At 43.2% G+C, this 26454-nt stretch overlaps 1 protein-coding gene across 6 annotated transcripts in view; it reads right to left on the reverse strand.

The window, feature by feature from the left end:
* Nucleotides 1–1932: 1932 nt before the first annotated feature.
* The window catches only part of ASXL2 (ASXL transcriptional regulator 2), a 140013-nt gene continuing 115491 nt past the window's right edge, over nt 1933–26454 (reverse strand). For all 6 annotated transcript variants that reach the window (XM_045979121.1, XM_045979120.1, XM_045979124.1 and 3 more), the window contains 5 exons: nt 19082–19245; nt 15007–15103; nt 12742–12847; nt 8833–9550; nt 1933–4521 (listed from right to left, as the gene is read on the reverse strand). In XM_045979121.1, coding sequence (XP_045835077.1) covers nt 2044–4521; nt 8833–9550; nt 12742–12847; nt 15007–15103; nt 19082–19245 — 3563 coding nt within the window. In that variant the 3' untranslated portion in view covers nt 1933–2043. The remainder of the gene's footprint in view (nt 4522–8832; nt 9551–12741; nt 12848–15006; nt 15104–19081; nt 19246–26454) is intronic.

The raw sequence follows: 26454 nt of genomic DNA on the forward strand, positions 1-26454 counted from the left end.
GCGTGGAGAGTTTTAACCAGCAATAATAGGTCCTTTTTGCCCCTGCCCTTGGATCTACCCAAAGTACTGAAAGTTTGGGGAATAGAACCATGTTTCTCTCTTACTGGATTGTGGCTAGAGAATTTACATCCTTATTCCAGGATCCTTGTAGCCTTTGTATTTTTTAGCTATGTGTGGCTGGAAGAAAAAGGGAAGTTAGGAGGACATCCTATTGTCTTGGCTGAAACTAGAACAAATAATCTTGTATTTGCCTTGAGCCACAAAAAAATAACAGAAGCAAAAACTGAAAACAGTGAAGTAGTAGGTTTCTTATGGGGTTCAAAAGTATTAAAAGTATTAAAAGCATACAGGGGAAGAATGGGGAATGGAACGGGGAAGAGCAAAGAGTATTACTGTCTACTTTCTCCTAATCTGGAATGTGATTTAGTAAATTGACACTGTTCTGCATTTGGTAAGTATCACATCCTGAACACTAAGCACACCTGTAAGTGTACTAGGCTGCAGTAATATTCTTACTTTACACACCTGAAATCGGGAAACTTGAAATCAATATGCAAATGATGCACATTGACAATGTCCAATTCTTTAATACCGAATTGTGGTAAACTGTAGATTCATTTTAATGTTCTTTAACCAGGACCTAAATGTATGTTCTCAAAAACTCTTCAGTCACTGGTGACAAGATTTAAAAAACAACAAAGGAAAACCAAAAAGAACCAACAAAAACAAGCAACAAAACTTTGGAGTTAATTTCTCTTCCTTTCTAGATATTCCCTTAACCATTTACTGAAGCCCTTTACATTAGAGATTCCTAGTGCACAGACAGCAGTAATCTAAAACAGAGGATATGTTTTTTTAAACAGGAGTCTAACTTTTACTCTGTGTGTGTGTGTGTACGTGCACACGTTGTGTTCAAAGTAGTATCTAGTAAGATTACTCCATACTCCTCAGATGCCTGGGAGGTCAGAACAGGCAAATGTGGCAACAAGGAGCTTTCCCTCCTGCACAACAGTGGACTACAGACCGTGAGGGAACAGGGTTGGGCAAGAAGAGGAAAAGAGAGGCTACCTTGCTTCTAGTGTTAAAATCGTTTTCTGAAATTCTTTATGTTCAGTTTCTGCACTTTTTGAGTCCCTGCCCAACAAGACACACAGTTCAAATCACCCCGTCACTCACGCTCTTTGTTCCTGCTCTACCCCCCCCCCCGCCCCGCCCGTAAGCGCCCATGACTGACGGAGTACCCGGATGTTACTGCTGGAACTGCGGCCCCCAGAGGCCCCGCTAACAGCAGGGGGCGGGGCCTACCCATCGTGGGCCACATTCCCGTTCTCAGGGCAAGGCAGGGAGCCTTCAGGGCAGGGGGAGCACGAATTGCAAGCAGAGAGCTTGGCAACAGTACTGGTTTGTGGAAGCCAAGAACCAGGTCAAGAGCTTTCAGAGTCTGAATTACTACCTGTAAAATTAAAACGGTATCAAAAATTTGAACTTAAGAGGGTTCTGTTTAAGGTAAAGGGACTGAGTAAACCCTGAATCCAAATCCCGCCAAGGCTGAATAATCTTATGTAAAGCCTGCAGTCAGACCGTCATGACATAATCAGCTTGAATGGCCATTTCTCCAGACCATTCCTTCCTTTCTTCCTTTCCCTGGCCTCTTAGGAAAGGGAGAGAAGACAGACCACTTCCTTTCACCATGCATGGCATTAAACTTTTCTCAGAGTCACGTGAAGTGGAACATAAATCTGAATTCAAATACATCATTACCTAAACAATGTTAAAACAAAATGTGACATATTTACATGATTTTGTAAGTGCAAACTTGTCACAAATTCACGAAGTCTTGCTTGACCTAGACTTACTATACAAGGTGCTCTTCCTCTACGATGTAAGATCTGTACTCTGTATTCCTGATTAAGTAACATTTGTCTCTTCAGACAACTGAAACCTACTTATTTATTTCTGTGATTCCGAAAGGACGCAAAAAACCCACATCTCATCAATCCTTCCCTCCCTGCCTCCTTCACAGGTATCCTCTTTCTAGTCTTGTTACCGAACGACAAGGCAGGAGACACAAAGTTTCGAGGGGCCAATGCAATCGTCGTGGCAGAACGCTCCACACCCCTTGCACATGATCATGGCTTTCAATCGGCAGTAACATTTCGAAGGTGTGTCCTCTATGCTGTTCTCTTCTGAAAAGGCCTGAACGGGAATGGTCTGGCCATGGCTGCTGGGATTCATCGCTTGACTAGCAGGGATGGTAGTGACAGTCACCGAAAAGGACATGACATCGCCTACGTTGCTGGCCACCTGGCTACAGTCAGGCATCCCCGGGACAGCAGAGTTGTGGTCCATGTCGGACGAGGTGGAGACATTGATCATGCCTCTGTAGCTTGGCCCGATCTGGGTGGGGCTTCCATACAGCTTCGGGGTCTGCAGTGGTGGGAGGAGGAGAGGCTGATGGGTGGGACTGTCTGCGGTCAGAGGAAGGGCAGTCGAACTGAACAGCTCAGGGCTGCTCCGCATCGTCTTGCCTCTCACCGCATGAGCCATCTGTTTCTGGGCTGCCTGAATAAAATCTCTGGCTAGGGTCTTTTCATCAAATGTTTGGCCTCTCGCGAACAGGTAACTCTCCTTGCTTAACGTGGTCTGCTCGTGCACAGGCGTCTCCGCCTTCACATTCTTTTTTGCTAAACAATCACTGGCGGACAGGGCTTCTCTACTGTGGGTTCCCGAACTTGCTTCAGACTTGCCAGGACCCTGGGCAGCCTGGGGCTCCTCCTTCACCATGATGGCTTCTTGCTCGTCACCGGAACTTTCCTCGTCGGTGTCTTCTTTGCCGCTGCTGCTATCTCCGGCTGCATTTTTACAGTCTGTGTATCCCATTTTCAAGGCCTCTGTGGGGCTGCTTAGACACAAACGGTCTTCGGGGTTTACAGAATGGGTCCTCCTAAAGCTGTCTGAACCCCGGCCATAGGTGGAAATGTTAAGTAAGTAGTGACCTGCCATTGCAGGCTTCGATGTCCTTCTGCCAGCAAAACCCAGCATGAACCTCTGGCTTGTGGAGATGTCTTCTAACGGGAAACCTGAGTGACTGAAGCTGAACTGGGAGGGCTGCACAAACGGGAGAACGTTCTGCCTCCGCACCCTCTGGATGAGAGTCTGAAGGATCTGATCGTGGGTGGCTTTGCTGAGTCCTTCCTGGTACTGGTGAGCATCGATGCTGGAGTCCCTCAGGTCCTTACCTGGAAAGAGCTGAAGGGGTCTTGGAACCTGGTGGAGCTGCGTACTTGGCAAGGCTTTACCCAGCTGCTGCAGAGCCGGGAGGCACTGCCTCTCACTACCCTCCTCTCTGCTGCTGTTTTCAGCCGCGCCGCTGCCTGTGAACACTGCTGCCCCCGGCTCCTCTTTCGTGGCCAGTGGAACAGTTTTCATTTCAACTTTGGTGAGAGGTTTAGGCAGAATTTGCTCCATGGGAACATCCTTGCCCTGAAGCAGCTGAGTGACCAAAGGGTTATTCGCAGGGATACTAGAGCTTGGCCTTGACAGGGGTCCATTCAAATTTGAAGACGTTCCTGGAGTTTTAAGGCTAGAAGCTACTGGCAAAGTGCTCGAGGATGGAGTCGATCCCGTCGGTGCTACACTTACACTGACCTGGGCTACAGGAAGCTTTTCTAAAGTGGCTGCGGCCAACAAAGATGTTAAAGGAGAGGGAGGCACAGCTGCTGAAGCGCCAGCAGATGTCTCTGCCGAGGCCGAAGGGTCTGGCACATTCCTACCGGAACCTGCGCTGGGCTCGACGGTGCCATCGGCTGCAAAACGAACAGGTGAGGCACCTGAGCGGAGAGCAGGCTCTGTGGGAACAGAGGGCGCGTTCTCCTGCCGGCAGGTCCCGGGAGCTTGCAGGTGGGTGAGAGAGGCCACCGCGGCTGCTGCCCCCGGGGGATTCAGCTGTTCGTTCGCCAGCTGCCCTACAGCTGCTGGGGGGGCGTCAGTGCGGGCTGGAGAGGGGACGCTTGCGCGCGCTCCCCCGCTGGCAGCTGCTGGAGGCCCTGAGGGGGCTTGCTGTAGTTGTGCTCCAGAGACACGAGGAGGCTGTGCCTGGTCTGGGCTCTTGGTCTCAGACTGGGGCTGAGTCTCTGGAGCACAGGGTAAAAGCTCTCTCGTACCTCCCCTGCTTCCAGTTCCTGCCAATTCCAGTGTGGGGCCCTTTCCAGGTTCGCGGCCTCTGTCTGAGTCTGGAGTCCCTCCTCCAGCAGTCTTCCTGTCACCTCCCTCTCCTGGACCTTGTCCGCCCCCGGGGCCAGGTCCCGGAATGGTCCCTCCAACGGCGGCGGCGGCAGCGGCGGCTGCGGCGGCGGCGGCGGCAGCGGCCCTCTGTGCTTTGACCAGCTGGGCTTTTGCTTTGATGTCTGCGAGAGTTCTGGCTCCTGTTCTGCTAGGACTAGTGATGGAGACTGGAAAACGAGCCCTGGGAGAGACCTGCGATGTAGGAAAAGGCATGGGGGAGATTCTGGAGACCGGGATCTGAAAGGAGGAGAAAGAAAAAAACCCAGAGGTTAGTTTTCCTCGACAAGAAAAACACAACTTCCAGAACACTTAAATTGTTCCAGTAACCACTGCACGCCAGTGACACAAATGGGAGGTCCATGGCTGAGAGACCTAAGCGTGGAGACAGCAACGCAACTGTGCCTCTAGGGTCCTTCCACCTCCTCTCCTGGGGCCAAAGCCTCTCCTCCCCCGACACCCTCCCCACCCCGACACCCTATGCCTCTTTTCTCAACACAACTCCCTCCTCCTGGCATTACTGCTCACGACAGCGCATTACTTAAGGTTCAGACCTCGCAGGGTATTTGCACTTTCACATGCGTGCGTGAGAGACGCAGCGTACCACTGAACCGCTGTCTTTGTCCTCTTAGCTCTCCGTCTGAGCCACGAGGAAATTCTTGCTCTCTTCTGCTCTAGGCACATACGCACACGCACACTTGGGCAGACAGGCTGGGTCAGCTCAAAGACAGAGGTGTCTAGACAGCACTGGAAGGGAGACCATGTGGGATCCACAGATGCACCCCACTCCATCCATCGAAGGGACGTACACGAAGGGAGTACAGACAGAATGTAGATAATGTTCGCCACAGTCATTTTCACCCGCGGCTGTCTTTATGCTTACTTGGGGAGCTGTTTAAAAATAAATGCGCTCTGGGTCTCTCCCAAAACTGACAAATGAGAACTCTACAGAAAATAGGCGTTTCTGAAACACTTCCTGGGAAACTCTGCTACATCACCAAGTTTGAAACCACTGATTTTCACAGCATAAAAGACTGCAGCTGAAAGGAATCTGACTCCTGTCTGAAACAATACTCTGGAAGCTATCAGACTTAAATGAGAATGCATCAAAGCCTGGACTCTTCTAGTAAGTTGCCGGAATTTAAAGGATCAAATAACTGTGACAGATGTTATAGGGCATTTAATTAAAAAAAAAAAAAAAAATTAAGCCAAAGGGCTCTAAGAAAATGCATGTCATCCTTCTGGAAGTCCTTAAATTAAGAATAATAAAGTCACTAAAAATTTTTCATTATTTGCAATATCCATTTTTCAAAAGGTCAGTAGTCCTGAGAAACGGATTCTCTGTCATGCAGAAGTCGGAGCTATGAGGTCATGTCACAGCCCACACATCTCACATCAGGACATGTACCTAATCTCTTAACACTGAATCTCTTTCACATCTAACTGCACAGTATTTCAGAAGCTAGCAACAGAGGGAAAGAAGCAACTGTTGCCCCTTGGTAATGTCACCTAGAAGAGACCACTAGGAAGGGGAAGAAGTAGGTAAACCAGAAAATTAAATCCAAGAAAGTAAAAGCACAGTTGTTCAGGGGAACTGTAGATAGGGACAAACAACCTTACATCAGGATAATCTTGAGAATAACAAGATAACTAGCAGAATAAACACTCTCTAGTGTAATGACTGAAAATCATTCCTAACATGTTGATTAAATTCATTAAAAGTGGTTCAAAGAGAAAGTTTTAATACATAAAAATAGTAAGTTTCAGTTATTTGTGTAAACAGCTCTATAACCTGTTTATGTTGTCTGGGCATTGGTAACAAATTAACAAGAAGGCCTACCCTGGTAAAGCAAGGTCGATTTTCTTCATGTATCCTGAAAAGATGGGGCGCCTGGCTGGCTCAGTTGGTTAAGCCCCTGCCTTCAGCCCGGGTCATGCTCTCAGGGTTATGGGATGGATCCCCATGTTGGGTTCCCTGCTCCCTGGAGAACCGGCTTCTCCCTCTCCCCCACCACCCCCCAGCCAGACTCCCAATCCCACTTGTTAGCTCTCCCTCACTCTTTCTCTCAAATAAATAAACAAAATCTTAATAGAACAGATGCATACCAAATAGGAAACACCGTTTTCCATCTCTCTCTGTACGTATTATGTCACAGACATCCATGTTATAACATGTAAATGCATACATACACATGTATATAAAACATATACACACGTATAACATTTGTAAAACGATTTTATTTTTCTACTTAAGTTTTGGTTAAAAGATTTTGCTCTGCTATAAATTACATTAAGTTTTGTCTAAGAAAGTAGGATTTGATGGGGCGCCTGGGTGGCTCAGATGGCTAAGCATCTGCCTTCGCCTCAGGTCATGATCCCAGGGTCCTGGGATTGAGCCCTGCATCAAGATCCCTGCTCCGCAGGAAGCCTGCTTCTCCCTCTCCCACTCCCCCTGCTTTTCCCTCTCCCACTCCCCCTGCTTGTGTTCTCTCTTTTGCTGTGTCTCTCTTTGTCTAATAAATAAAATCTTAAAAAAAAAAAAAAAAACAAACCAAAGAAAGTGGAATTTGAGATACTAAGGTAAGAGTTATTAAAGCAACTTCTGGTAGAAAGTATTCTGCGGGGGGGGGGGGGGGTAAGGAAGAAGAAGAAAGCAAAAGAAAAGGAAAAAATTGAGTAACAATAACACGTCATGGTGGACTTGAATTTTCAGTATGGGGCCTCTCTGGATTAGAGAAGCAGACCAAGCAGGATGTAAGTCAGCCTCTATAAAGATGAGGAAATAGAAATGATACATTTCACAGTATCATCTGTATTAAGTAAAACCTAAAATGTAACTCAGCTCTCAGGTCTGCACAGAAGTTCTGACTGACATTCATTACAGAAAGGTTTCTAATATTTTTGTAACAGTAAGAGTGGGGGATAAAAGAATTGTAAAGTGATTTTCATAAAAAATCACAATCTCGGGGCACCTGGGTGGCTCAGGGGGTTAAAGCCGCTGCCTTCGGCTCAGGTCGTGATCCTGGGGTCCTGGGATCAAGCCCCGCATCGGGCTCTCTACTCGGCAGGGAACCTGCTTCCCCTCCTCTCTCTGCCTGCCTCTCTGCCTAATTGTAATCTCTGTCTGTCAAATAAATAGATAAAATCTTTAAAAAAAATCACAATCTCTGGCAAAGCATGCAAAGTATGTTAATAGTGGAAAAGTGGCAAACATTTTTTTTTTAAAAGGGAGATTCCTAAGTGCATAAATCTTAAAATTAAAAAGTAATGAGAACGTCATACAGTTAGTAATTAAGAAGCAACACGAGGAAAAAAAAAAAAAGAAGCAACCCGAGAGAAAAATACGTAGTAAATTAAATGGGTCAAGTACTAGCAACTAAATGTCTCTAAGGGATATTATCTGATGAAACTAGCTTTGGCTCGTCTCAGTTAAATAAAAAAGAGGGAAAAGGTATTTCTATGTGGCTTCTTTTTCTATTTGTATTTCTAACGTGAATGAATACTACCCAATGCCTGGGCTGACAGCAGACACCACAGGATTAATAAACACCACTAGTAAAAATATATTAACATACACTATTTACTAAATGAAAAAATGAGCTGCGAACTGATATTAAGCACAAGCCCAAGTATTAGTAAACCTTTACCTTAGAAGTAGAAATGTGTTTGGGCTTTAAAGGGCTCCCTACTGCTTAGATGCACTCTTGTGTACTCAGATAAGGATACCGCTTTATGAATGTGAAATATTTGCTAAGTATCCACAGAATGCGAGCACGAAAGTCGGGGACAAAGCCTTAGCAGCAGAGCTTAGCAAGGCTAGTCTACCTTACCGATGTCCCTCAAGTAACCAGCAGTGACTCACAGCAGAAGGGGGAACTAAAGGTAGTTCTAGAGCCACAGAACATCCAATCAGTTATGGCAGTAAGAAAAGGACCAAGGTACACTTAAAATGTCATGGCTCTTGTCACAAAGATCTCTTGATCACACCAAGGGCTTCCTTCTGTTTATTATTATATTTCTTGTTTTGTCACATGAGACAGAATAATGCCCACAGCTATCTCAAGAGCGGCCAGCCAGGAGGCTGCACGGAGGTGGTCTACATTAGTTAGATATCCAGGCACCTTCCTTACTACCAAAACACTAACCCAGATCTGTATGAATGCAGTTCTAAATGCCTGTTTAGTCATAATTTTGTTCATGTAAGAAGGCAGTTACGTGCTTATCAAATACATACAACTGCTTCTGTGTTAAAAATACCACGAATTGGGGCGCCTGGGTGGCTCAGTGGATTAAGCCGCTGCCTTCGGCTCAGGTCATGATCTCAGGGTCCTGGGATCGAGTCCCGCATCGGGCTCTCTGCTCCGCAGGGAGCCTGCTTCCTCCTCTCTCTCTGCCTGCCTCTCTGCCTACTTGTGACCTCTCTCTCTGTCAAATAAATAAATAAAATCTTTAAAAAAAAAAAAAAAATACCACGAATGACTTGGTATTTAATAAGACCAGAAACCCAGTGTTCGGACATTTTCTCTTTTTTAATCCTTCCCACTCTCTTACCTTGAGAGGTGGTACTTTTCGCACCTGGATCCTGTCCCCTCTACTGAGAAAGGGCTGTGGCGAGACTTGAAATGGCTGCTGGTGCTGGCGATTCTCTGTGACACGTGGCCTTTTCTCCCAGCTCACGGGGCCCTCTTCTTGGATGAGACAAGATTTCCTCTTGAGGCTTTCTGGGCTGTGATCAACCGGGGCCGATGGAGGGTCTTTTGCAGCAATCTCCTGTGGACCGGTTTCTGCCATGGGCTTCATGACTGGTTTTTCCACCCCAGGACTCTTGGGTTTGTTTGGGGACGTAATTAAAGCTTCTTGGCCTTCATCTTTGTTATAACTAGAAACTGTGGTGAGATGATTCTCTTTCTCAGACTCCTGTTCAGCAGAGGCAACTGGCTTCTGCTCCAAGAAATCGTCATCCTTTGGGCACTTGATGGGAAGAACGCTGCTAAGCTCTTGCGTATTGCTTGCTGAGGGAAGCAGGGGCTCTGTGGATTTGGGGTTTGGCTGCACCGTATCTTGGCTTTCATGCTCTTCTTTTCTTACTGGGGATGGCATCTGCACCACTTCTTCTTTTGACCCTAACTGGGGAATTCCTGGGATGACACTGACAGGCGAGGCCTCTGAAGGAAGCATGGATTTTGGTTGCTCAGCTGCGGTTTTCTTTACTTTGAGATCGCTGGGCGAGGCTGTCAATTTCTTTGAATCCTCAAGGCTCAAACCAGAACTAAAAGGTGGAAGAAAAAAATATCCTAGTTGAGAAATGGCCCATGTTACTAAACGTATTAGGAGATAATAGTATATGGCAATGCCTGGAAGAAACCCTAACATAGAGTAGCTTTTCCTCATGTATCATCACCATTATTATGATTGTGATTAGTGAAGTTCCGGAACTCAAGTGTCTGGAGGCAATTCCTGGCTCTGATACACCCATGTGACATTAAGTCAGTCACTAGTCTTTTGTATCTCAGTTTCCTCATCATATACTGAGGTTCATTATTTATATTATTGGTGTGCTTAAATTAATGCATATAAAGTACTTAGAACAGCACCTAGCACATATTAAAGCTCGATACTGTTAATTATCATTATTATTTATGCTTATAAAAGGGGCTACCACGTCTAGAGGCAAGCATCACAGACTACCCACAAAGAACGTGAAGAAGGCCAAGACCCACGCACCCCGATCAACTCTGCTCTGTAGCACCGGCAGAGAGGATGGCCCAAGAAGTCTCCGGGCCCCTGAGGAGACAGGAGGAGGTGGCTGTCCATGTTCTCCAGAGGCTGAAAATTAGAACTCTGGAATTTCTGGAAAGCCCATTTATACTTCACTTAGTATAGTTCCATGATGCTGAGACCAATGCCTCTGAGCTATCCCAGGAGTGACGGTAAACTGGGACTTCCACAGTGTGGCCTCATTAGAACTAGGCTACCCAGCAGGAGTCACCAGAGACCCCTCATAGTCTTTTAGCACATTGTTTAAACAGGCAAAGGCAGGAGACCCTCTTTGGAGACTTCAAATGATCAGTACTGCACCTCTGAGATAGAGTGGCTAAAAACAAAACTAGACAATAAAAATAGTCCTCCTGTAAATGCTGGCCAAAAAAAAGTAACAGATGAAAACCGAAAAGACCCAAAAACTGCTACAATGCTCTATCTGCCTACGGAGGGAATGTACAATATGTACGGAGTGACAGCTCCCTGTGAGTCTAATGGAAATACCATCATTTCTGTAGAAGGGCTCAAAGCTCATATAAAGAGTGTAGAAATATCAATATATGAGACTCCTTTTTAAGACCAACATGGGGCTCAAACACACAATCCCAACATTAAGAGTTGCACACTCAGGGGTGTCCAAGTGGCTCAGTCGTTAAGCGTCTGCCTTTGGGTAAGGTCATGATCCCAGAATCCTGGGGTTGGGCTCCCTGCTCAGCAGGAGGCCTGCTTTCTCCCTCTCCCACTCCCCTTGTTTGTGTTGCCCCTCTTACTATGCCTCTGTCAAATAAATACAATCTTAAAAAAAAAGGAGTTGTACACTCTACCAACTTAGACAGCAGGCGAGCCCATATGTGAGACACTTAACCACAAAAGGAATCACTTCCTACGTGACCATAAAGGGGATCGATGAACTACTGGGAGATAAGAAAAAGAGTCAGTAGTTGTCAAACTGTGGTTACGGAGTGTCCTTGAGGTCCGCCATTAGGTATGCAGAAGACAAGGGAGACAAACCAGTAACTCGGGATGCTCAATTCTACGTCAAACAGCTCCACTGCCTTCTACTTAATGTCCCCACTAACGTCTCATTCAGATTTTTTAATATTTTATTTATTTGACAGAGAGAGAAATCACAACTAGGCAGAGAGGCAGGCAGAGAGAGAGGAGGAAGCAGACTCCCTGCGGAGCAGAGAGCCGGATGCGGGGCTCGATCTCAGGACCCTGAGATCATGACCTGAGCCGAAGGCAGAGGCTTAACCCACTGAGCCACCCAGGCGCCCCATATTTAGATTTTTTTTTTTTTATTTTAAAGATTTTATTTATTTATTTGACAGAGAGAGATCACAAGTAGGTAGAGACGCAGGCAGAGAGAGAGGAGGAAGCAGGCTCCCCGCGGAGCAGAGAGCCCGATGCGGGGCTCGATCCCAGGACCTTGAGATCATGACCTGAGCCGAAGGCAGCGGCTTAATCCACTGAGCCACCCAGGCGCCCCTAGATTTTTTTTTTAAAAAAGATTTTATTTATTTATTTGTCAGACAAAGATCACAAGTAGGCAGAGAGGCAGGCAGAGAGAGGGGGACACAGGCTCCCCGCCGAGCAGAGAGCCCGATGTGGGGCTCGATCCCAGGACCTGAAGATCATGACCCGAGCCAAAGGCAGTGGCTTAACCGACTGAGTTGCCCAGGCGTCCCTATTTAGATTTTTTATTAGGAAAATAAATCCCCCTGAGATTTTATTAGAAAAATTATCCCCTTGAGAACAGGGTTTGTATCTTCATGCAGCTATGAAGACCTGCCAGAGTGCCTTCTAGAGAGAAGAGGCTGTTTAATGATGGCCTGGGTGTAATGGTTCATATTACGGGATTCCTAGAACTCCTTGGTGATTCTGGATGAACTACCATCTTGTGGGATAATTAACTGTTAGAAAAAAGCTTCAGTATTCTTCTAACTTATAAAACTACTGGAAGAACAATTCAGACTATTCAAACAAAGGGACTCCAATTCAAGATAATAATTTTTTTTATTTTTTTAAGATTTTATTTATTTATTAGTCAGAGAGAGAGAGAGAGCACAGGCAGACAGAGTGGCAGGCAGAGGCAGAGGGCGAAGCAGGCTCCCTGCCGAGCAAGGAGCCCAATGTGGGACTTGATCCCAGGACGCTAGGATCATGACCTGAGCCGAAGGCAGCCGCTTAACCAACTGAGCCACCCAGGCATCCCAACGATAATAATTTTTTTTTAAATGAAACCATCCCACCCACAATGGTAACGTGTCAAGAGTCAAGTAACCCAATTTTGTATACCCGTGATTCATAAAAAGAAAATATACCTTGGTTAAGAAGAACTGGTGAGGGCGCCTGCATTGCTCACTGTGTTGCTCGCGTTAAGCATCTGCCTTTGGCTTGGGTCACGATCCCAGGGGATCCTTGGTCCTGGGATCAAGCCCTGTGGCAGGCTCCCTGCTCAGTGTGGACTGTGCTTCTCCCTCTCCCTCTGCCTCCTCCTCCCTGCTCATGCTCTGTCTCTGTCTCTCACTCTCTTTGTAAGATAAATACATAAAATCTTTTACAAAAAAGAAAAAAACCCAGTAAAATAATAGAAGGAAATTGAGGGCTAGAATTTCTGCAAAGGTAGTTAAGATGAAACACTGTGTGAAACATATGTAGGAATTCACATCTGGTTGATAGAACCTGTCTTGGTATTACCTCTGACCATAGTAGCTTTCAAAGAATTGTTCTTTCCATGGCTCTACTTTTTTCTCCTTCTCAATCTCTTGGCGAATTCTCACCTGCATCTCAGGTGTAAACTCACCTGTAATGTAAAAAAGGGAAAAAAAAGGATATTCAACAGAAATATGCTGTTTTTAACTTTTAAATATTTATAAACAGGTGCAGGAGTCAGAATATTGTCATGTGGAAGTAAGAGAAATTTCCCCCAATTCCTCACTGGAAAGGAGCCCCTAGAGGCCACTGGGGGACATACAGTGCTCACACACCACCGTGTGCAGTTTCCAGTACTCAGCTGAGGCCACCTGTGCCTTTCCTCTGGGTTGTCTCATAGCACCTCCCTCCTGCTCCAAACATCATACTCCCTACAGATTTATCACTAACCTTGAATTTGTCATTTTTTTTTCTACTGGAAAAAGAGTCACATGGTTTCAGTAAATAATGCCATTGGGCATTCTGTTATTTTCAAGTTCTGCTTCCCTTAAGCAAGTTGTATTTTGTGCCTTTTGTCTCTTACTGCATCATGAACAGCTGTGACCTGGGACCCAGCTTCCAGGCAGCCGAGGTTCCACTAAAACGGCAGGGAGTTATCTGGGAGTGGTCAGTTTTCTAACTGCTCCAGAAACTGTACCGCTCTACTGCCCTGGCATAAGGCACTAAACATGCCAATGACCCCGCCGCTCTGAATACGACGTTTACTTGCATATACCACGACCTACCTCCATCCCTCCCACTCCGACAGCAGAGGACACCTGAATCTGTTGGGTAGGCCATCTTCAAACTGCGGCTCAGAAAGCCTGCTCTTTTTTATACTCTAATACCCAGGACATCAAGGAAAAATAGAAACGGTAGTGTTCAAGTTTAGGTTTCTTCAGGGTAAAAGGATAGAGAGGAAAAGTGTTGAAGGACACAGTCCTGGGCACGGGAGTAGAAAAGAGGACTTTGCCTGTCAGAATCCAACCCAGAACTCCTTTTTCAGGGAGCCTACTGTATACGAGAGAATGAGGAATAAAACATACTGACATGGGTACAAAGTTCAAAGTTTTTGCTGCTCGTGAAATACGATCACATGACTAGGAATAGCAGTGACTGCTCATAAGCAAAAAAAGAAAGAAAAGAAACACTGGTAAAAATCAAAATACCACTGATGACAGGACCTATTTTAAAAAACTGGGTGGTGGGGGAGCCAGGGGGGTGAGCGCCTGGGTGACTCACTCAGTTGCTTAAGTCCTGATTTTGGCTCAGGTCGTGATCTCAGCGGCCAGAGATCAAGTCTTGCTTCCAGCTCTGCACTGAGCCTAGAGCCTGCTTAAGATTCTTTCTGCCCCTCTGCCTCCCTCCCTCTTGCTACAGTTTGGTCTCTCTTTCTCTCAAAAACAAAACAAATGAAACAAACAAACAAACAAACAAAAAAATGGGGAGTTAGGCAGGGCCAAAATCCTTCATCAAGTTATTCTTAAAGAAAGGTAATGGTAATGCATATGTTTTGAAGTGTTTATGTGACTGCAGTTCAGAAAAAAAAAAAGTGGTCTTTGCTCAAGGAAATCTTTAAGAGATAGGACCAGAGTAATCAGTGAGAAAGCATCTCTACACAGAATTGCTTCCCCCCACCCTGCCCAAAAACAACAGGAAGGCAAATGCCAACATTGCAGTCAACAATACAGATATTAATTAGTTGGTCAAGTAACTCTAAATGCTACTGATCTGACAAAATGTCAGCAAGGAGTAGCATTCCTAATGCTCTCCTTACAAGTGTATTCATTTTAAAGCTTCTCACAGTTGTTTTAGGCTATGTCTTGGTACACCTTCATGTGACCTTCCAAATGTTAGTTTGTATTCCACGTGTACTGAAAAACAAACACAAGAGAACACTGTAACTCTAATTCTGTACTCTGCTTATAATTTTCAATTCCTAGGCATTCACCTAGAATTACTGAATCAAAATCTTTAGGAAGAGGGGCTAAAAAATCTATTTTTTTAGTTTCCCTAAATTCAAAGGTGATTTTGAATTCTTGAAGAAACACTGCTCGACTCCACCTGGGGCCAGACATGGTTACACAGGATCCAGACGAAAGTCAGTATAGGGTTTCACACAGGACAGCGCGTTCTGTGCTACGGAAACACCCTGTCCTTAGCCTACTAAAATTGCTCAAAAACTCACTGAGGCACAGAGGTGCCAACATGCCCTCACAGTAGCTCCAAGTACATACACAATCTAGGAGGCACATAAGTTTGAACATTTACCTTCTGAGAGTCTTTCCTTCCAGCCTTGGGCTGCTGAAGTGAAGAACTCATTGTTAAGGGCTGAGCCATTTAACTTCATCAGACCATCTGGACCAACCTGGGTCAAAGAACAAGCCAAGAGAAGCTTACAAAGAAAGCCAAATGTGGAATTGTACTTTCTTCCATTTTAGAGAAGAATGCATATATTTAATTTTATAGAAACCTGACTGTATCATCCTGGATACTTCTATTTTATAATGTATCACTTTTTCTAATAAATTTCTTTCCTGTTTACCTCTCCTCCCTTCTTTCAATTCCATTCCCCATTAAGTATACTCAAAGAATTATCCGCAAACACATAAATCTACATGTAAGAAGGTTTCTCCCTGGGAGGTTTATTATTTCTCTTAAAAAACTGTGACCAAGCTTTGAATCTTCTTTTTCTCACGTAATACACTGGGGAAGTCTCTCCAATCGACTGGCAGAGGGTTCGCTCCTTCCTAACAGCTGCACAGTTTCATCGTAGGCATGCAGCTCAACTCATCCCCCAGTTTCGTAATCATAGACACACACCTTGTTTCCAGCACTTTCCCATAGCCAACCGAGCCGCAGTAAGCATCTGGCAAAGATGAATACACTAGAGCTTTTACTTCTGTGGAACAAATTCTAAAAGCAACGAAATATCTGTGTCTGTGACTAGGTATTGTTAGATTACTTTCCAAAAAGGCTACAACAATTCATATTTCTACCTGAAATAGATGAGTGTACTCTGTCTGGTGAACAATATATGTTAATGAGACTATTTAATTTCTGCTAGTCTAATGGGTCTGAAATGGTAAAAATTTCCTTTATCATGACTACTGGAGTTTCGATCACCTTTTTGCATATTTATCAAATATTTAGATTTGCCATCTTGTGAAATGCTTATCATTATGCATGTTTTTCCAAAAGGCTACTTATTTTTATTATCAATTTGTGAGGATCCCTTACATACTATTCATAGTAAAACAGTCACATCCACAAAAAATATTTCCTCTCATTTATCTGCCTAGGGACTTGATTTGTACTATCTTGTCAAAAGGTTTTAAGATTCTTTCTATTAGAGATTTTAGATTTCCTATCACGGTTTAGAACCATAAATCTTATTTAAGGACATAAAACACAAGATCTGAAAAAGATTTAGACAGAAAAGTTGAATAAAATTGCCATTCTCCCCACAGTTAATATCTACATTCCAATCAGAACCCTTATGCCGAGTTGTCGTTAACAAAATGATTTTCAAGTTCATAAGGAAAAAACAAGAAAAACCGCTTTTCCAATTATTAAACATACCACATACAAAGCCACTGCAGTCGAAAGTATTATTACTAACACTCGAAGGAACGAAGAAACAAGTGGAAGATGAGAGAGTATGCATAAACACACACTGCTTATAACTGAATAGAATACATAATGAAGATGGGATTTCAAACTGTGAGAAAAAGGTGGCTGTATCAAATACGTAGTGGCGAAACAAGAGGCTATTAATAAGTAGAAAATACAGTTGAACCCCAATTTCAGAGCAATACAAAAAAAAAATCCTAGGTAGATTAAACATTAAAATGTAACCCTTAAGACAAAAGCAACTTTTTTCGGAGAAAATTTAAGTAACTATTGGGACATTCTAGTGATTGACTCTTCCCCACCAGCCTCACTTTCTATACCTATCAGGGCCCACATTATCTCCCCCCACACCCCCACCCCCATCCAGCTCTAGAGCGGAAACTGGTGAACTTTTCCTGTCAAAGGAGCGACTGCAAGTATTCGAGGCTCTGAAAAGCCATAGGCCCTCTGCTGCCACTACTTAACATCTGCCGCTGCTGCACGAACACAGCTCTATGCCACATGTAAACTAACGCAAGTGACCATATGTCAATAAAACGTTATTTACAAAAACGGGCAGCGGGCCGAAACCGGCCCAAGTTTGCTGACTGCTGACTTGTACTCTAGACAGTGAGCAGAGGGGTGATGGTATCCCCTGTAAGAACAGGTCATCTGACCTCTGCGTGAATGGTCCAGGAACGAGCAAGTTACTCCATCATAAGTCAGTCCATTTTAACAGCTACAACTGTTCAAAAAATGTTACTTTAACTTCACATCTGCTTTCTGGAGAAACAAGTTTACCTGTTTCCTATGACAGATCTTTAAATATAACTAGAGAGGTGCTTTAATCCATTCCCCTCCTGTATTCTTTTCTCTGGGCTATATTATGTCTTTTTACTTCATGACTGGGCACTCAGACAATGAAATATGGTTTTCGATGTTCCGTCCTAGTAATAACCAGGATTCTATGAGCACCCTATATTGCATCGGACAGTGAAGTTGACTGGAGCTCCATACTTCTAGACATAAGGACGTTATTTCTCAAATTACCATGTGTTCTCACCATACTCAAAAAAGGCCAAGTAATGTCCTATTAAGAACTTCCCACAGGACTGCACTCCATGGGAAATTGAATAAAAAAATTATAAAGCCCCTTTTCATTCTAGAATTTTATGTGGCAATCCTCCCTCTGAGAGAGGATAAGGGCCATTAGTCAAAAGACCACTCTAAGGAACCTGCACTAGAGTTCATAAGCCTTTAGTTAGGTCCGAGCATATTCCCAACCTAATAACCTGAGCCTTTAAAAAAAGATGAGAGCAAACCCCAATGAGAAGTTCTTTAAAAACTCTGCAGAAACATCAGCCTCCTAATTTGTTCGAACCAAACGGTGGGCATCCCCAAAGCTGTAATTTCCCCCAAGAAGTTTTAAGGAGGGAGAAGCAGTAGCTGGGAAGGATCAGCTCTACTTACTTCTTTACCCCATTGCTGGTAGTGTAGCTGACTTACCTGGTGTCCCTGGAAATGGACTCTAACCTGCTTTCCAATGTGCTGACTCACATCATTATGCCACTGAAACTAACATCAGTACAGTTTAATAGAAAGATGATATTCTGAGTTAGAAATATTTTATTTTAGACATAGTCAATTAGCTAAGATGAGGTGTATACCTTACTCTTCCTTAATCTCTTACCACAAACCAGGGTATATATTTACTTTTCTTACTGTAAACTAGGGAAAATGCCTCTCTTTCATCTTGTTTTTATCATGATTAGGAAATGAGGGGAGAGCCCATCAGGTGACTTCAAATAGAGTATGTGTTTGGAAATAATGAATAAAAAACCTTTAGAATTGAATAAACCTTAGAAAAATGATCATAATGATTCTGTCTTCCTTTTGTAGAGGAGGAAACAGATGATCCGAAGGGGGAGAGACTTGCTAGTCCCTCTTTCCTTGATAAAAGCCTAAATCTCAGATCTTTTTTTTTTTCTTTTTTTTTTTTTATTTATTTGACAGAGAGAGAGATCACAAGTAGGCAGAGAGGTAGGCAGAGAGAGAGGAGGAAGCAGGCTCCTGCAGAGCAGAGAGCCCGACGCGGGGCTCGATCCCAGGACCCCGAGATCATGACCTGAGCCGAAGGCAGCGGCTTAATCCACTGAGCCACCCAGGCGCCCCATAAATCTCAGATCTTGACCTTATTACTAACCACTCTTAATCTCTTTGGACCCTACCCAGACTTTCCCAAACCTTTGGTATTTCTTCTAGCTATCTTTTTAAAAAGAGTATAAACTATATTGGGTTTTGAAAGTTCTCAATTATGAAAGCAATAAATGTTTTTGTTTTTAAAAAATCTAACAAAAGAAAGAAAATAATTAACATTCTTGCCCTCTTAAAAAAAATCCATTCAAAAATCCTTGTTAAACGTCTTAGGCAAGACAACTCTTCCTCTTCGACTGTATTCACTGAATACCTTACTTCCTAATATGATAGCTACATAAAGTTTATTCCATGATCTTGACATTCTGATAAGAGTTTTTTTCCTAAGACTTATAGGGCAAAAGTATTACGAATACTCACATAAAAATATTCTTATTTCTTGTTTTGGCACCTTTGATACCACTTCTTTATAAGTATATATAAAAAGCTATTTTAAAAGTTTTAAGAAGTGTTAAAGGGGATGAGTGAAGAAAGCTTCGGAAGGGTTTTTGAGAACTGCTTATGTGTGAAAACAACACACCTGTCGATCCACCTCTGGAAGCAGTAGAAGAAGTCGCTGCTGGCAGTCTCCAGGAAGGACGGAAAACGTGTGCTTGTTGATCAGCGCTCGCAGGTTTGTATTCACCAGAATGGAGTCTGGGGTCTCAACATCAATTTCAGCACATTTAGTCCTTTTCATTTGCCCTACAAAATAGGGAGAAAGAATCATTTGGGCCTCCTTTACATTCTTGTTTCTATTTTAGTATAGCTTACTCTGCGGTGCAAAAAAATCACAGTTGTAACTACTTTAAATATCACACTGAAGAAGGAACACTGAAAAGAGTTACAGAAATTTCTTCTAAGATGAACAAAAGCAAGGCATAACACATACACAAAATTATCAAAAAAAAATTCAGGGGCGCCTGGGTAGCTCAGTGGGTTAGGGCCTCTGCCTTCGACTCAGGTCATGATCTCGGGGTCCTGGGATCCAGCCTCACATCAGGCTCTCTGCTCAGCGCGGAGCCTGCTTCCTCCTCTCTCTCTCTGCCTGCCTCTCTGCCTACTTGTGATCTCTATCTGTCAAATAAGTAAATAAAAATCGTTAAAAAAAGAAATCCAGAAAAATTCAAATCTATATATAATATATCATACTGAGATCCTTTTTCCTTTGCCATCGGAATTTTTTCATCAATTTTAATTCTGATTACCTAAAATCGTTGTAACTGAAGAGCTTAGTGGTTTTAAGAAACTTGGTCACTATCAAAAGGTTATAGTCATGACAAAAAATATTATAAACAAAAGACTAACTTGCCAAAAACATTTGCAAATCCTGACAAAACTTTACCATTCTTCATATTAAAAGTGCAACTAGGGGCACCTGGGTGGCTCAGTGGGTTAAGTCATGATCTCAAAGTCCTGGGACAGAGCCCCACGTGCACTCCCTGCTCAGTGGGGAGTCTGCTTCTCCCTCTCCATCTGTGCTTCCCCCACCCCACCATGGCTTGTGCACTCTCTCTTTCTGCCTCTCTCTCAAATAAATAAATTCTTTTAAAATACATAAATAATGTGCATCCACATGGGGTGCCTGGCTGACTCAGTTGGTAGAACATGCGACTCTTCATCTCTGGGTTGTTGAGTTCAAGACCCACATTGAGCATAGAGCTTACATTAAATTAATAAAGACTGATAGATATTTTTTAGAAAGTTTAAGGGCATCTATAAATCAACATGAAAAAGAAATATTACCATGAGAAAAATGAGCACAGGTACTTACAGGTAATTCATAGTTGACTAACCATAAACAAATCTTATGGTATTAGTATTTTATTTTTAAAGATTTTATTTATTTATTTAACAGACAGAGATCACAAGTACACAGAAAGGCAGGCGGGGGGTGGGGGGGAGCAGGCTCCCCACTGTGCAGAGAGCCCAACGTGGGGCTCGATCCCAGGACCCTAAGATCATGACCTGAGTCGAAGGCAGAGGCTTTAACCCACTGAGCCACCCAAGCCCCCAATATTTTTTTAAATGCCCATTAAACCAATGAACATTTCTTCTATCAAAATGGCAGATACTGCAATATAGTGATGAAACTACACATGGAAAAAGCAAAGACAACTGTCAAATACTGCTGATGGGTCCTAAATTAATATAATCTTACTGGAAGAAAATTTATAATAGATGGCAAAATTTAATGTGCAAGGAATCTAATTCTAGAAATTTTACATTTAGAAATACATGCACAAAGCTACACAATCCTGAATGTGGAAAACCTCCGCTTCTGGTTGAAGGTGAAGCAAAAGTAATCTCTCCTAAGAGGAAAGGATTTCCCTTAAGTTAGGCCCATAGGATCCTACAAATTAAAATCCAGCACTATCTCACACAGAGACTGCCCTGACAAACCACCAGACATGCTTCTATGACAGAGTCAACAGAAACCAAAAATAAAAGGTTTAGACCTAAAAGTCCTGCTACCACTGAAACTGTCAGACATAACATACCGAACAGAGCTGCATGAAATGATTAAAGAAATGAAGCACGTGACTGTAAAGATGGAGAGAAAATAATCAGGAATGAAAACAATCAGGTCTCAGTAAATTCCACATAATAATCAGTAACGGCAGCAGCAAACACTTCTAGAAGCTTCACTAGTGCCGGGCACTATTCTAAACGCTGATGTGTGTTCATTCACTTATTTTTCACATAACCCTAGGAAGTGAGACACTATTACTGTACATTTCACAGATCAAGAAAATGAGGCTCAGGGCGCCTGGGTGGCTCAGTGGGTTAAGCCGCTGCCTTCGGCTCAGGTCATGATCTCAGGGTCATGGGATCGAGTCCCACATTGGGCTCTCTGCTCAGCAGGGAGCCTGCTTCCCTCTCTCTCTCTGCCTGCCTCTCTGCCAACTTGTGATCTCTCTCTGCCAAATAAATAAATAAAAATCTTTAAAAAAGAAAAAAAAGAAAGTGAGGCTCAGACCTGGTAACTTGCCCAAGATTGTGCTGTTAAGTTAGAGTGCAGAAATTCGAACCCAGCACTGGGCTTCAGACTCTGTTTTCATCACTGTATAGAGGCAGAGCCATCATAAAGGGCATGAACTCTGACTACTAAGTACTTAAGTTAAAAGTTCTTAAGAGAAACATAAAATACATACATATTTTCTAAAGACCTTATTTTTTTCTTAAAGATTTTATTTATTTATTTGACAGAGATCACAAGTAGGCAGAGAGGCAGGCAGACAGAGAGGAGAAAACAAGCTCCCCACAGAGCAGAGAGCCTGACACGGGGCTCAATCCCAGGACCCTGGGATCATACCTGAGCCGAAGGCAGAGGCTTTAACCCACTGAGCCACCCAGGTGCCCCAAAGACCTTATTTTTAAGTAATCTCTACACCCACTGTGAGGCTTAAACCCACAGGCTGAGACTAAGAATCACATGCTCCATACACCAAACCAGCCAGTGCCCCCAAATCCCAATATGTATCTTTAAATTTCTTATCTAAATTCAATTTAATTAATATACCTGATTATCAGTTTCAGAGGTAGAATTTAGTGATTCATCAATTGCATACAACACCCAGTGCTCATAACATCAAGTGCCCTCTTTAATAGGCAGAGAGGCAGGCAGAGAGAGAGAAGGGGAAACAGGTTCCCGCTGAGCAGAGAGCCCGATGCCGGGCTCAATCCCAGTATCCTGGGATCATGACGTGAACTGAAGGCAGAGGCTCTAACCCAGTGAGCCACCCAGGCGCCCTATCTCTTTCGTTTTAAAAAGCTACACTACATTCCAACATATGTAGCATGATTCATTTAATTACACATGCACCCACAGGTGGTTACCATTTTTTGGTTTGCATAAACAATTCTACAAAGGCTCCGGGGAATGAGAACAGCACCCTAGTTCTACTCTTCCATATGACTGATGAAATGATAGTGTCAGCATTCCTTCGAGAGTTTTTGCCATTTGTGCATTCATTTTGTACCTTCACATCGGAGTTAAACTTTAATTTAAAAAAAAATGAATTTCTTTTTTAAGATTTTATTTATTTGACACAGAGAGAGAGAGAGAGAGAGCACAGAGCAGAGAGGTGAGCAGGAGAAGCAGACTCCCTGCCGAGCAGGGAGCCCGATGTGGGACTTGATCCAGGGACTCCAAGATCATGACCTGAGCCAAAGGCAGTCGCCAAAGGAGCCACCCAGGCGCCTCAAGAATTTTTTAAAGAAAGCAATATAGTGAGTGTGGGGCTTGAACTCATGACCCACAGATCAAGAGTTGCATGTTCCACTGATGAGCCAGCCAGGTGGCCCCTTAAAATTTTAACTGAACTCCTTAAGTGAGAAGTAGTAGTTGTAAATTATTCTGATCAATTATTGATCAAATAATGCCCAAGGATATTTTTATATGCCTCACACAAACCGGCTCATTTCTAAAATTTAAAGTTTAAGTCCTCTAATTCTGATAAAGTTGACCTTGTTTTTACTTATTTATCTATTTATTTATTTTTAATTTTCCCCACTTTAGGTTGCTGTATTCTATCATATTATACTTGAAATCTAAGCTATGTTTTTTTTCCCCCTGACTGAATCTCGGATGTAAAAATACATGATATACACTATTTTATTGAAGTTAAAACAAATTATACCAATGTACACTAAAAAAGGTTTCATGTGAATTATCTAATTTATTTTTATTATTTGTTTTACACAAAATGTACAGCTTCTTCCATACACTTAAAAAATACTCATCATGAGGGCACCTAGGTGGTCCAGTTACCTGTCCAAGTCATGATTTTCACTTAGGTCATGATCTCAGGATTCAGGGGATCAAGCCCTGAGTTGGGCTCTGAGCTCAGTGGGGAGTCTGCTTGAGATTCTCTTCCTCTTCCTCTGCCCTGCCTTCTTATGCAGGTGTTCGCTCACTTGCTTACTCCGTCCACCTTCCCTCCCTCTTCCCCCACGACCCTCTGAAATAAATAAATAAATACTTTTAAAAAAATATAGGAGCGCCTGAGTGGCTCAGGGGGTTGGGCCTTTGCCTTCCACTCAGACCATGATCTCAGGGTCCTGGGATAGAGTCCCGCATAGGGCTCCCTGCCTCTCTGCCTACTTGTGATATCTGTCAGCCAAATAAATAAATAAAATATTAAAATAAATAAATAAGTAAAATAAAAAATAAGAAAGAATTCTTGAAATCTGGGAGCGCCTGGCTGGCTCAGTAAGTGGAGCATGCGACTCTAATTCTCAAGGTTGTGAGTTCAAGACCAAATTGGGTACAGAGATTGGTTAAAAATAATAAAATCTTAAAAAAAAAAAGAAAAGAAGAGGAGAAATAATTTTTTTATTTGACAGAGAAAGACAGCGAGAGAGGGGACACAAGCAGGGGGAGCGGGAGAGGGAGGAGACTTCCCACAGAGCGGGGAGCCCAACACAGGGCTCGATCCCAGGACTCTGGGAATCATGACCCGAGCCAAAGGCACATGCCTGACGACTGGGCCACCCAGGCATCCCAAAGAATTCTTGAAATCCAAACTTGCCTTTCTGGGACTGATTTAAATTTTAAGTATAGTGCTTTTGGAAAATTACGCTACATTAGGGGATGTAGAGGCATTTCCGGTCCTGCAGAAGCTGTGGCTCAGGTGCCCTGCACCTGCAGAGAGCAGAACCTACTGAATTTGTTCCTGCTCCCTAGAACACGCTTAAGTGACAGGTAAGGCAGGAAGGGAAATAATTTAAAGATTACCAGGCACAATGTAAGAACCTAGTCTACAACTTGCGGGAGGTGCCAGCTTCTTTGCCTTACTGTCCTCCTTCCAGCAGCCAGACAACTTCCTTGTGAAGGCTGGTTCGCTTCTGGGTGGATTATAAAATGGTGCATTTTTGCTAGAGGCAGTATCTGCCATAAACTAAGCATACCCTTTGGTCATCAATTCCACTACCAAAGATTAAAGATATTCATAAATTACATACTTATAGAAGGTATCTAATATGTCAAACCCAGAGTTGGATCTCATGGCCCTGAGATCATGACCTGAACTGAAATCAAGAGTCAGATGCTTAACTTGACTGAGCCACCAGGCGGCTTTTTTTTTTTTTTTAAAGATTTTATTTATTTATTTGACAGAGAGAGATCACAAGTAGGCAGAGAGACAAGCAGAGAGAGAGGAGGAAGCTGGCTCCCTGCTGAACAGAGAGCCTGATGCAGGGCTCGATTCCAGGACCCCGAGACCATGATCTGAGCCGAAGGCGGAGGCTTTAACCCACTGAGCCACCCAGGCACCCTCTTATTTTTTAATAAATAATTTCATAAAAACAAAAAAAAGCACAGTCTGAAAATATTATTAATTCTGTTGGCACACTTAATAGCTTGGAAGGGGCTGGAACCTATAAATGGGTCTGGTATAAACTAATCCTATGAATTTTGTCAGCATTGCTACACATCTTTTAGCATCTATTCTGCTAGTGAGATGTTTACCATCCCAATTCTTACATCTCTGTATATGAAGTATTTCCTTTCTCTTTGATTGCTTTTTTGGAATCTTCTCATTATCCTGGGCGTTTTAAAATTTGAAAGAATTTGCCTTGGAACAGGTTTCCTTTTATTCATGTTTCTTTCTTTTTTTTTTTTTTAAGATTTTATTTATTTATTTGACAGAGAGAAAGAGATCACAGGTAGGCAGAGAGAGAGAGGGGAAACAGGCTCCCCGCTGAGCAGAGAGCCCGATGCGGGGCTTGATCCCAGGACCCTGAGATCATGACCTGAGCATAAGACAGAGGCTTAACCCACTGAGCCACCCAGGTGCCCTTTATTCATATTTCTTGACACCAATTATGAACTTTCATCTTTGGAATCTATGGCTTTCAATTCTCTGGAATTTTATTATTTCTCTTATTATCTTAACCCCCCTTTCAATTTCTGTTCTTTCTAATGGTCCTACTATTTTTTTAAAAAATTTTTAAAGATTTTATTTGTCAGAGAGAGAGAGCATGAGCGGGGGGAGAAGCAGGCTCCCTATGGGCTTGATCCCAGGACCCTGGGATCATGACCTGAGCTGAAGACAGACGCTTAACTGACTTAGCCACCCAGGTGCTCCATCTATTATTACTTTTTATTTCGGTTACCTTCTTATTAATACCCTGGAACTCTTTGCTTATTTTTCGGTTTTTAAAACCACAGTCTGTTCTTTCATGGATGCGATATCATCTTTTATATCTTTCTATGGGTATTACTGTTTTTGAAGTTACTTGTTTTAAATTATCCTGAATTGCCTGTTTCTTCTGAATCTAGATTTCAGAATCTGTGTCTCACGATGGAGGTCTTCTTCAAAGGTAATCATAAATAATTACAATGGAAAGGCATTAAAAAGACTGACTCAAAATTTTGGGTGGATAGGTGGGTCTTACAGAATTGTGTCCTTTCCAGAAGTGTGACCAAGATGACTTCTATTTAGTTGGGAATCTATAAATTTGCCTGCAGATGTTTTTCCGTAGGCTATTCAATTTTTTTTTAAAAAGATCGTATTTATTTATTTGGCAGAGAGAGAGAGCACAAGTAGGGGGAGAAGCAGGCTCCTTGCTGAATGGGGAGTCCAATGTGGGGCTCAATTCTAGGACCCTGGGATCATGACCTGAGCCACCCAGGTGCCCTAAGGCTATTCAATTTCTTTAGGCACCAATCCACCCGTCTGCTGCTGGAACGTAGTTGGGGCTGGAAGGAAGCTGTAGTGACAGAAATATGCCTTGCTACTAGCATTCTGGAAGCCAAACAGAAAGATCACTACTGGTATTTTATTTTTCTTGATTTCCCTGATTTCAGTACACTGTCTCATTATCTGCCATTAGCCATAAGTGGTATCTCTGAGCTTGAAGTCTGTATGGTTGAATTTCACCTCAAAAATAAACCACTTATCTCCTGCC

This window comes from Meles meles, chromosome 15 (genome assembly GCF_922984935.1).
Source record: "Meles meles chromosome 15, mMelMel3.1 paternal haplotype, whole genome shotgun sequence".
Taxonomy (NCBI): Eukaryota; Metazoa; Chordata; class Mammalia; order Carnivora; family Mustelidae; genus Meles; species Meles meles.